Below are 13383 nucleotides of genomic sequence, written 5' to 3'. Positions count from 1 at the left end.
ACATTGTTGCTTTTGCGGTGTGTCTGTTTTATATCTGCACAGTTTTTCTGAATTCTTCTGGAAAGTAAAACATGTTTTAATAGTAACTTTTGTGGTATAGCTACAATGAGACAGCCTTTTCCGCAGCACAACAATACATTACATTATAGTACTTTCTTGATCACGGTAAGGTACATAATAACTACGATATCTATACGCAAAGAATTTCACTTTCGTTTATGATGAGGTAAGTACATTGACTTCAGCAGAACTTTGCTTACAGAGGACGATAACTACGACACTCCCACAGAATTATCTTACAGCAAGATGCACATTTAGCGCTACAGGACATGCATTTGAGTGATTAATTTTGTACTTGAACCATTTATTTTTCAAGATTTTTGAATTACAAAGAAAGTTTTCCGTAATACATTTCATTCCATTGCTGTAATCTGTAATACCTGAGGGTATAATTACATTAATCCTCAATGGGTACACGCTTACTTTGTGTACCATGTGTTTGGCAAGCACAAGGAGCCGTAGCTAATATGGTATTTGCTTATACAATGTTACACAATGGTACCATGTTTCTCCAACGCATAATTACACAGCTATCTGATCATTTAACTGAGAGAGACAAACATTTTTTTTTACTATGTCAGTGACACATGTTTACATAATTACACAGTTGGATAACTTCACACTTATGAAATTGTATTTTGTCTGTACTTTGCGAACTGTTCATATATTTTTCGGAACCAGTGTGATACTATGAGAGCTTTGAATGATGTATTTGGTATGGGAACATGATTTTTAAAGTACATTTGAGGTAGATGACACTATTGAAATGAGCAGAGAATTCTTTTTAGGTTTTGAAATTATTGCAGAAAGCTACGACGTTTTTGAGATTTGGCTGAGTTTTTATGATGTTATTATTATGATGACAATGTGTATTATGCTGTTGAGGTGTGTTTATGATCAATAAGCTGATGCTATACGAGGAATTTGATTATGCTATGTATTTATTATGATGAAATATTGCAGAAGTGTCGACGAATATGTATATGTGTAATAAGGTAAGGAATAATGATTAGTGGTTAGGGACTCTGGTTTGTGAAAAAGGATGTTGGAAACCAAGAATCGTACTTTAAGAGTTATGAAATGTGTGTAAATGCATGAATGTATTACAATGCCGCCGAAAATTTTTGGACACTGTTATATTTATAGGATTTTGTTTCTACACATTTGTAACGCAAATTCTCGACCTGTGAAATTTTTATATGAGACTGTCACTGTAGCGGAAACTGCTATCGTAAATATTTCGGTAATAAAGTTAAGTGACCTTCACGTAATGCATTGTGGACGCCCAGCTGTGCCACTTGCCTGGAGAAAAAGCCATTAGGTAGGGGGGGGGGGGGGGGGGCATCGCAAATACAACACGCTCATTACTTGGAAACATATTTTGTGCTACTTAACTGAAATGCTTATAAACTGATGGGAAATATTCTTACATCTGCATACCTGATTATGACAAGTGTCTTTCTAAGAGAATTGAGAGAATTTCTACTAACTTATGAAATGCCACATGACTATTGAATGATATTTTTATGCTTTGTACATAGTTGCTTATTTCATTTGATATCCGTTTTCCAGCTGTGTTGCAGCATTGGTTTTTTAAAATAAAATTAAATGCATTTGCTAATGTGTACACTTTCTGTCAACAGATCTATTAAATAATAATTTTATGATCCACATTCTTTGAAAAAGGAGCACTTGGAATGGAAAGAACAATAAGAAGGGATTAATAACAGTAACTGCATACATAATTTTCTTTTCAACTACTTGGTAATTTTTTTGGTAGAGTAAGTTATCGTGATGCATCACTCTAGTGTTAAGTTCTGACGTAGGTACTAGACATGGCCATCTTTAAAGTAATATTTTTTCTGCTTGAACTTTGTCATGTATAGATATAAGTTATTGCATTTGCTGCTGCTGTTTGCCAGGCATAGTGCTACTAAATTTCACTTTGTATTACTCTGTTAAGCCAGTTTTACTACTGATTTATTTTTCTTGTTGCTGCACACTGCCTTATATTAGTTGAAATATTGCATTTGCTTTGCTAATTTAGATATGCTGCTGCTTCCTTTGCCAATTTGAATTTTTTGTCATTGCTGTTTGTGTTAATATGTAATGCGTTGCTGCATGCCTCGTCCCTTAGTTTAGCATCTGAGCTCAGTAGATTTAAGTTAGCTTAAGATGGGGTAGGCTATATGAGACAACAAGTTGTGATGAATTGGAAGAAATGCATTGAGAAGCTATAAGAAAATGGTTTGGCCAAAAAAGTATTTTGAAAGAGGATATGAACAAAAAATTAGGGTTTAGGGACAACAGGTTTAGGTAGGATTTTCTTGGAAATAAATGATGAGGTAAGATAATGGAAAATAAATACTCAGGTAAGAAGTATGTGAACACATAAATACAGAAAGCAAGCTTGGATTGAATTTTTAAAGTGGAAACAAATGTTGAAATAAGACAAAAGATCTATGGAATGAAGTTTTGGGCTGGACTGCAGTACCAAATTTTACACTGAAAACAAACCCTGCCCTTTCCTCTTGTGTTATTCTGCTATGTGTTTGTGTACCCTTGTGTATTTGTGTTCTTTCTGTCTTTATGTGTTTAGCTGATAAGAGTTATGTTGTAGAATTTTCTAATAATATGTGATTTTCTATGTAAAGATGTTAGACATTTATTCTGTTCTGTTTTAATGCACTTGTGTGAAAATTAATGTTTCAAAAACTATTTTCATTATTTTATATATTTACTTATGTCATAATTCTTGTAACACTGATGTACATGTTTATTTCTATTCTTTTGTAAAGCCTGTTTTACTACAAATGTTATCTGTATTGTTATGTTCTTTAATGATGTATTTTGTACCTATGTTATTTATTCTTATGTTATAAAATTGTAATTGACACCAGTTCATCACATTAATTAACTTGTAACATATCTAAAAAGAAAGATGATGAGACTTACCAAACAAAAGCGCTGGCAGGTCGATAGACACACAAACAAACACAAACATACACACAAAATTCTAGCTTTCGCAACCAACGGTTGCCTCGTCAGGAAAGAAGGAAGGAGAGGGAAAGACAAAAGGATTTGGGTTTTAAGGGAGAGGGTAAGGAGTCATTCCAATCCCAGGAGCGGAAAGACTTACCTTAGGGGGAAAAAAGGACAGGTATACACTCGCACACACACACATATCCATCCGCATATACACAGACACAAGCAGACATTTGTAAAGGCAAAGAGTTAACTTGTAAGTTACATTTCACTGCACACGTTTCTGTTGGTCATAGTATATGGACAATATGTGAGAAGTAGGGACTGTTAGTGTTTGCACGTGTGTTGATAATTCAGCAAGGGACTGGTTCTAAGGACATTTCAAAAAAAATTTTTGTGTGTGCACAAGTGGTGGTTTATGGACTTGCTATATTATCCGCAAGACTCTTCGATGGTGATTGTGCACCTGCACAGTCGCAACAGATGGCTGCTGGCCGTCTCTACAAGGACTGAAGTGGGTCTGCATCTTTGATGGCCCACCAATACCATTATTTCTACAAGGACTGCAGTGGGTCTGCACCTCTGGTGGCCCACCGATACCATAATCTCTACTAGGACTACAGTGGGTCTGCTCTGTGATGACCTACCTACCAATATTCTTCAAAACTTTGACTGACTCTGCTGTAGGTTTGCTCTGTTGTGGCTCATTACCTGTCTGCATGTCAAGAGTCAGCACTGTCTTTCCGTTGGAAGGACAACACTACTTCTTCAAGACTGCATGGAAATCCACTACTTCTGTGTGCATTTTCTTTTACTGCTCAGACTTTGAGAAAAAAAAAACTGCAATTTTACTATGATGGATGATCAGGACTGTCTTTATGGACTGTGAGAAAATTTTAGCTTTTGAACAACATTGTATCAATAAGTGTGTGCATTCGATTTCTTTGTTATTGTAATTATAAATTTTTTTTTCAAATCTGTATTGGCCAGTGCCCAAAACAATTTGTAAAATTTTTTGTGGGGAGCATGGGGGCTATGTATGTGGGCTGTTTAGTTTTTTTATTGGTAACGCCACGTAGCGCTCTATATGAAAATCACTGACTGTGCTGTATGTAGTCTGAGGCTGGTCGGCATTGTTGCAATAATCGCTGTTGTAGTGTTGGGCAGTTGGCTGTTAACAGCGTGTAGCGTTGCGCAGTTGGAGGTGAGCCGCCAGCAGTGGTGGATGTGGGGAAGTGAGATGGCGCATTTTTGAGATCGGATGATCTGGACGTGTGTCCATCAGAAACAGTACATTTGTAAGAGACTGGATATCATGAACTGAGATATATATATATATATATAATGACTTTTGAACACTATTAAGGTAAATACATTGTTTATAATAGAGGGAAACATTCCACATGGGAAAAATATATCTAAAAAGAAAGATGATGAGACTTACCAAACAAAAGCGCTGGCAGGTCGATATACACACAAAATTCTAGCTTTCACAACCAATGGTTGCCTCGTCAGGAAAGAGGGAAGGAGAGGGAAAGACAAAAGGATTTGGGTTTTAAGGGAGAGGGTAAGGAGTCATTCCAATCCCGGGAGTGGAAAGACTTACCTTAGGGGGAAAAAAGGACAGGTATACACTCGCACACACACACATATCCATCCGCATATACACAGACACAAGCAGACATTTGTAAAAGCAAAGAGTTTGGGCAGAGATGTCAGTCGGGGCGGACTGACTGACATCTCTGACCAAACTCTGCAGTGGAGTGTGCACTGATATGAAACTTCCTGGCAGATTAAAACTGTGTGCTGGACCAAGACTTGAACTCAGGACCTTTGTCTTTCACGGGCAAGTGCTCTAGTTCTGCTAGGTCTGCAGAAGAGCTTCTGTGATGCTTGGAAGGTTGGAGACAAGGTACTGGCAGAAGTAATGCTGTGAGGTCGGGGCATGAGTCGTGCTTGGCTAGTTAGATGGTAGAGCACTTGCCTGCAAAAGGCAAAGGTCCCGAGGTCAAGTCTCGGTCCAGCACACAGTTTTAATCTGCCAGGAAGTTTCATATTTGTGGGAAGTATGATTGCTTGAATGCTTCTGTGCATGCTGTAATTATTCTAATATTACCTCATGATCCCTATGTGAGCAATACATAGGGGGTTGTAGTATATTCTTACAGTTATCATTTAAAGCTGGTTCTTGAAACTTTGTTAGTAGAATTTCTTGAGATAGTTTATGTCCATCTTCAAAAGTCTGCTAGTCCAGTTTCTTCAGTATCTCTGTGACATTCTCCCATGGATCCAACAAGCCTATGACCATTCATGCTGCTCCTCTCTATATATGTTTAGTATCCCTGTTAGTCTTATTTGGTATGGGTCCCACTCACTTGAACAATATTCTAGAACTAGTCACATGAGTAATTTATAAGCGATCTCCTTTGTTGACTGACTGCACTTCCTCAGTATCCTACCAATAAACAAAAGTCTACCAACTGCTTCAACCATGATTGAGCCTATGCGATCATTCCCCTTAATATCCCTAAAAAGTTTTATAACTTTATTACTAGATCTGCATCATGATTACATACATCTGAGTAATTTATAATTTTTCTTCTATATAAAGAAAAACGTTTACAGTATATATAAAAGATAAAGCAGGATTATTTTGTCCATTCACTTTGGTCACTAACTGAAGAATTTTCCAATGGAGTATAATGGGTACTCTTTCAGGTTCTGTGCAGGGAATGGCCCTGGTGGCAGAGATTTCACTTCTCAGGACAATGAGTTGAACATTTTTAAAGCAACCAGTGGAAAATTATGTTGCATTCCAGCCGGTCAACAGCTTGGTGTATCAATGTTCCTATTGTTGTGGGTGTCATGATCATGTATGTTTGCCTCATGCTGACAACCCCTTGGTGTTCTTTTGCACTGATGAGGCATAAAAACACATGCTGCCTGAAGACTGTTATTATTCCTAACTGGATGAATATAGGCTTGCAGTGCTCCAGTCTTTTACTTAATGCAATGATTCTGATTGCTTTCTTTTGTAGCATCAATACATCCTTGCAACCTGCAGAATGTCCCCATGACAGTAGGTAATAATTTATGTGGCTATGAAATAGTGCATAATAAATTTCCTTTAATTTACATCTATGGTCACAAACTTTTTGTTCACAGATTACTGATTTCGGTCTCTAATGACTATCTTCAGACCTGTGTTTTATAAAAACAGTGTCCTAATGTACTGCAGCCATTTGTGTTTTTATAAAACACAGATCTGAAGATGGTCATTATAGACCGAAACCGGTAATCTGTGAAGAAAAAGTTTGTGAACATAGATGTAAATTAAAGGAAATTTATTCTGTATATGGGTCACTGTTTCATTCGGGACAATGTTGCAGCTTGTGAAACTAGTGCATAATACTCTGTTACACGGTATGGGTCAGTTAATACACCTTTTAGTCTCCTCAGGAGGTATACTACATGGGAAAACTTGGAGCTCACATACAGTGTGCTCTCATTCATTGATAGTTTGCTGTCACTGATGAATCCCTGCAGTTTGACAGCATCCATATTATCATGGCATCCAACATTGCTAAGTCTGTACCAGATGATGTGTTTTGTCTTCATTCATTTTAATTTTATTGTCAATGAACCATCCCCTGATGTTTTCAAAGAGCACATTTGTTTCTTGCAGAGCTTGTGCAGCAGTTTCACTTTCACAAAAAAGAGTGATGTCATCAACAAACTGTAAAATATGGTTGTCACATCCCAGATTATAGACGTAAATAAGGAACAGGAGAGGTCCTGTGACAGATCCCTGGGGTACACCATGCTCTAGTTTTTTCCTTGGGATATTGCTTTATAAACTGACACTATCTGATTTTGTTTTTCAAGACAGGATTTAACAGCAGCCAGCACAACACCTAGGATATCATAACACTTTAATTAAGTAAGCAGTATTTTGTACAGAATGCAGTCAAATGTCTTGCTGAGGTCATAGAGTGTCAGTGCCACAATTTTTCCTGAGTTCAAACCCTTGTCTTATCTTCCTAATCAAGTCCATCTGCTGTAACCACTGACTTTCTCCTGCAAAAACCATGCTGTGTGTCCTGAAAGAGTTTATTGTCTTTGATGTAATTTTGTGGCTGTTGTTTAATCACGAACTCCATAACATTAGCTAGGGATGGGGATTATGGAAAATGGTCTGAAACTGGTTACTTCACACAGGTCACCTTTTTTGTAGATTTACACCCAGATATTTGTATGTGTTGGCCGATTACAACAATGAATAACTGATATTATAGTAGTAGCAAATTAAGTCTGTTCATTTTGTGAAGTGCACAGTTTACATTTTTGAACATTTAAAGCAAGTTGCCAATCTCTGCACCACTTTGTAAACTTATTAAGACCTGACTGAACATTTATGCAGCTTCTTTCAGACAGTGCTTTATTATACATAACTGCATCTTCTGCAAAAAGTCTGAGGTTACTATTAGTATTGTCTGCAAAGGTCATTAATGTACAGCATAGACAAAAAGCGCCTCAACACACTTCCCTTGGGCACATATGATGTTACTTCTACATCTGACGATGACTCTCCATCAAAGGTAACATACTGTGTCGTCCCTACCAAAAAGGTCCTCAATCCAGTCACAAATTTCACTTATTACCCCATATAACTGTACTTTTGACAATAATTTTAGGTATGGTATTGAGTCAAATGCTCTATGTAAATTAAGAAATACATTATCTACCTGACTGCTTTGATCCAAAGCTTTCAGTATGTCATGTGAGAAAAGTGCAAGCTGGGTTTCACATGATTGATGTTTCCGAAATCCATGTTGGTTGGCATGGAGCAGACCATTCTGTTTGAGATACCTCATTATGTTTGAGCTCATAATATGTTCTCTACAACAAATCGATGTCATGGATACTGGATGATAGTTTTGTGGATCACTGCTACTACTCTTCTTGTAGACAGATTTGACCCATGCTTTTTTCCAAGAAATGGGCATGGTTTTATGTCCAAGGGATCTACAATAGATTAGTGTTAGAAGAGGGGCAAACTCAACTGCAAATTCAGTATAGAATCTGATAGGAGTACCATTGGGCCTCGGATCTTTATTCAATTTTAATGGTTTCAGCTGTTTCTCAACACCACTGATACTAATACTTATTTCATTCATGTTTACAATGGTATCAGGATTAAATTGAAGCAATTCTTCTGGATTTTCCTTTGTAAAGGAACATTTGAAACTGGAGTTGAGCATTTCAGTTTTTGCTTTGCTAACATCAATTTCTGTTCCTGTCTTATGCCTCACTAACTTAGGTGCCACTAACGACCTATACATACAACCAGAATATCTTTGGATTTGTGGGAGATAATTTCACAATATTCTGCCACAGTAGTCACTGTAGGCTTCACGCATTGCTCTCTTGACAGTCAAATACATCAGTTCTAAGAAACTGGTTTCAGGGTGAAAAATCTAGATGATACATATGATGAAACAGATCATAACTGAAAACAGGTCACAACTGTCCTGTTGTAGAGCATGTCCTGCCAATATACAACCTCTGTCTATGCCCATTCATCCTAGCTGATAACTTGGTGGTAGTCATACCAATGTAGAAGATTGAACAATGTTCACGTAACAGCTGGTACACAATGTATTGTCTCACAGGTGGCTCTCCCTCTGATAGCATATGCTTTGCTAGTTACAGGGCTGGTGTGGGTTGTGGCAGGAAGATGCATAGGGCAAGTCTAACAGCAGGGATGGTCTCAGGGGTAAAAGATGTGGGGTAGGGAAATGGGTGCAAGAGGAGCATAAGAGTCTGACCAAAATATTGTGGAGATTTTTTTTTTTTTTTTTTTTTTTTATTTTTTTTTTTTTTTTTTTTTTTTTTTTTTTGGCAGGGGGCTGGCAGGCAAAAAGCTATTTTAGGTGTGGTGGTCAAGGTGTCAAACATAATGGACCTCATTTCAGTGCGTGATTTTAAGAAGTCATATATTTGTCAACATAGCTAATTAATGCATTCAAGACCAGGATAGTGCTGAGTGACAAGAGGTGTACTCCTAAGTACAAGTACCATGACAATGGTATCATCAATGTATTTAAACTAAGACAGGAGATGAAGGATTATGGATTCCTGTAAAGCCTCCTCCAAGTAACCTCTGATAAAGTTGGCATAGAAAGGAGCCATCCTGATTCCCATGGCTGTGCTCCTGATCTGTTTGTGTCTCTGCTCCTGAAAGGAAAAGGTAGTTATTTGTAAGTATAAAGTTGATTAAGGTGAGTAGGGAGGAAATCATAGGTTTGGAATCAGGTGGGCACTGGTTGTAATGTTCAGCAGCAGCTAGATCATGTATGAGGAGGCATCAATGGCAACAAGCAAAGTGTGGTGTGATAGTGGTTGAGAACAAAAGTATCCTCTGCTATGCACTCTACAATGGTTTGCAGAGTATAGACGTAGTTGTGCAGTGCTCTCAATTTTTCATCTAAGGCATTCTTTCCCCCTGAATTATCTTTGTTATCCAATGGTCTCACTTTCATCCTAAACCTGTTTTGTTGAAGGACCTACAGGTAGTAACACTTCGCAACCCAATCCAAAACTCTTTCCAACAGCAGATCCGACAATGAACCTTGCCTTGAACAGTTCTGACCATGATCCTAGCTTGATCTACCACCACTACCTCAAAATCACCCCTTACAGGTTTTCCAAAAATTCCCAACATTTTGCATTGCTTTACAAGCTTTTCTCAGGTCCCTAAAACATGAACCTAACATGTTCTGCAAGACTCTAGACTCTTCATTCCCTAAAAACTGATGACTCCATCATTACCCTCCCAATGGACAAGAGATCTCCAACTGTGGTACTTTATCAAAAGGAGTATGCAACTGCGGGTCTTTGCCAGGTGTCCAACACTTCTACACACAGGATCTGCCATGAAGATCCCATCTGTGTGATACAAACTCACTTACAGTTCATCCTTAAAACCTCAGGTCCCTCACAAGGACTGATAGCTCAATCCATAAAACTTCTTACCCCACCTGAGCCAGACACTCCCACCTTTTGCTTTTTTCTTAAGATACACAAGCCCAATCACCCTGGCTATCCTGTAGTTACTCACTTCAGGGCACCCACTGAACTTATAGCTGCCTTAGGTGATCAACACCTGCAAACTATAGTATAAAGATGACGCCCACCATTTCCTTGATCATCTGAAATCTGTGCTCATCCCATTCTGACACCAAACTTGCTTGTCATTATTGATGTCTCCTCCCTCTATTCAAACATCCCCCATGTACGCGGTCTGCCTGCTGCTGAACATTACCTCAACCAATGCCCATCTCATTCCAAACCTATTATGTGCTTCCTTCTCACTTTAATCAACTTTATACTTACAAATAAATACTTTACCTTTGAGGAGCAGACATACAAACAGAAGAGGGGCATGTGACCTTGGGAACCAGGATGGCTCCTACCTATGCCAACCATTCCATGGGTCTCTTGGAGGGGGCTTTCCTAAGACCCATAAGCCTTCAGGTCCTGGTCTGGTTTAGATACAATGATGACACAGTGAGGCAGACCTGTAAAGAAGTCTTTAATCTCTAAATACATTTACCCAATTAAGTTTTACATGATTCTATTCTGAATCCCATGCCACTTTCCTTGATGCTGACCTCATCCACACTGAGTGTCAGCTACATACTTCTGTTCACATAAACCTACAAACAGCCAACAGTACTTACATTCTGACAGTTGCCACCCTTTCCATGTCAAATGTTCCCTTCCATACAGCCTTGGTATTTGAGGCAAATGGATTTGTTCAGATGCTGACTCTTTACTGCAATAGATGCTGACTCTTTACTGCAATAAACCACAATTATCACCTCAATCTTCACTGGACATAATTACTTCTCCGGCCTAGTTAAGAAGGGTCATCACATCCAATCCTGATACTGGTGATCACTCCAAAATATAACTTGGGAGTACAGCTCTTGTCACTCAGTACTATCCTGGTCTCAAATGTATTAATCAGCTTCATCAACAAGGCTATGACTACCCTCTTGCACTCATTCCCATACCCCATGGCTCCTACCCCTGTGACTGTCCCTGCTGCTAGACTTGCCCTCGGCACCCTCTTACCACAACATATGGGCATAGATGGAGGATGTATACTGGCAACACACAATATCCAGTTCCGCAGCATACTCTACAACATGACAGATGTGACCTGTTCCATCACACATGCTGTCTGGCTTCTTCCCCCTGACATCAGTTTCTCAGAACTCCACAGATTGGAACTGGCGTTACAACATGTCCTTGGTCCTCACCACCCACATTGCTTTAATTTATGCTAATTTCTTTGACCTCAGCATTCCTTCTTAGTCACCATCATTTTCTTCACTTCCTTTTAGTTTTATGACCTACCCTATTCTCCCCCCCCCCCCTCCCTCTACCATGTGTAATGCATTTAGCTTCCCACTCATAGTAACCTTTGCACAATGTTTTGTCAGCGATCTCCATGTTGCTTATTACCCTATCTTCTATCATTAAGGTCTCAGTCTTTCAAATTTCAGCCAGTGCAGTCCCCAATAATCAGTCTTCCCTTCTCATTGCTTCCAGTAAATCTCCTCTGACCTTATGGTTCTGGGTGACTTTTGTGTAACTCACCTGGTTTCATAACCTCACTAGTCCTTTCTCTTCATCCCTCTTCCTTCCCCTTAACCCTTCTGCTGGAAGAAGGAGTCACTGGCTCCAAAAGCTTGCACATTTCCTTAACTTTTATATATTTGTTTTCTCCTGCCACTGCTCAGTGAGTACATTTTTTACACACATAATAATATTATATTTCTGGAAATTGATTATTCTCATTGACTGAGTAGTTACGTAGATGTAGTTGCTGAACAGATATTCTTATGCCTGTTTTCCATTAAGTTGCAAGCAGAAATTATTGTACACATTACCTGTTGTTTGGTGACCGGGATAGTATTTGGAAATACTGTCCACACAACTGATTCATTGCATCCTGGTGTTGTCAGAGAACCATGGTATCGGTAAAAAGTGTAGGTGTCTTTTGGAAGTAATCCCTGCAGGTTTATGGGATTTGCAAGCTTTTGACTAGCTCCTGGTGAAACAGAAACTTTTCTGACTGCATCTCCAATAACCTCCATTACATGACTTCCTATGTCTGACACCTGGAAAAGAGATTTTTCTCATTCATTCTCAAGTTCTCAAGCTTCAAATACTGCTCTAATCTTAAAAAAATTGCACTTCAATTACTTTAGAAATTTTACTGTTAAACATATATACAAGTTACTTCAATGAAAGTTTGTCAGATGAGCAGTTCATATGTTAAAGTTACTACTAAAACACTGAAGAGGCAATATTCTGAAAGTTTAAAACAATCATGCTTTCCTATCAGGTGTTTTGTGAAAGAGGTTGCTCACACTCAGCTGACCAGATGGTAAAAAATAATGAATATAACATGAAAAAAGGCATGCAAGATGGAGTATTCAGAAAAATTGTAGACTTCATATAAATCAAGTTTAACATGTTTCTGGTTTTGAAGTTACAAACCTTACACAAAACAGTGATAAAAAAGGTAATAACTTACATACAGCTTGCTCAACAGTCAAGTTTACAGTAATCCTTTAAAAAATTACCAAGAAATTCTATCAGATTTTCTACATGAAAATGTGCTGATATTTGCTTTCTTTTTCCACTCAATAAAATGTTTGGTAGTCAAACTGAAGTTTAATATCATCAAGGAGTATGCCCATTCCTTCTGCTACAAAACTGAAAATTTAACTCCATTCTTCAAATAGAACAAAACTGCCCTGAGAAGGACTGCAGGCCACTGTGAAGTACATACCAGTGGTTACTCCTCTCAATTGAAATGCATATTAGGATACCTTCCTGTTCCATTCCTTATGAAATACTGCTTAAATGCCTCTATGTGAACTGTAATTAGTAGGATGTTGTCTCTTTGGTCCCTATGGGAGCCATACATAGGGCACTGTAGTGTATTCCTGGATCCCTCATTTAATACTTGTTCTTGGAATTTTGTAACTAGGCTTTTGTGGGATAGTTGACATCTACCATCAAGCATTTGCCAGTTTGGGTTTTTCAGCATTTCTGTGATGATTTCCCACTGGTCAGATAAATCTGTGACTATTCATGCTGTGCTTCTTTGTATAAGTTCAATATCCCCTGTCAATACTATTTGGTGTGGGTCTGACACACTTGAGTAATATTCTAGGAGTGATTGCACAAATGTTTTGTAAGCGATGTCCTTTGTAGAATGACTGTATTTTTCCAATATCCTACCAAAACACCAAAGTC

The 13383-nt window shown here is 38.3% G+C and overlaps 1 protein-coding gene across 1 annotated transcript in view; it reads right to left on the bottom strand.

Moving 5' to 3' along the window:
• Positions 1-13383, bottom strand: part of LOC126166389 (putative carbonic anhydrase 3) — a 594590-nt gene that overhangs the window by 31805 nt on the left and 549402 nt on the right. The window contains exon 7 of the mRNA XM_049920402.1: positions 12006-12236. Within this exon, the coding sequence (XP_049776359.1) occupies positions 12006-12236 (231 nt within the window). The remainder of the gene's footprint in view (positions 1-12005; positions 12237-13383) is intronic.

This window comes from Schistocerca cancellata, chromosome 1 (genome assembly GCF_023864275.1).
Source record: "Schistocerca cancellata isolate TAMUIC-IGC-003103 chromosome 1, iqSchCanc2.1, whole genome shotgun sequence".
Lineage (NCBI taxonomy): Eukaryota > Metazoa > Arthropoda > Insecta > Orthoptera > Acrididae > Schistocerca > Schistocerca cancellata.
The sequence above is the reverse complement of the archived record's forward strand: the minus strand, read 5'-3'. Positions and strand labels throughout refer to the sequence as shown.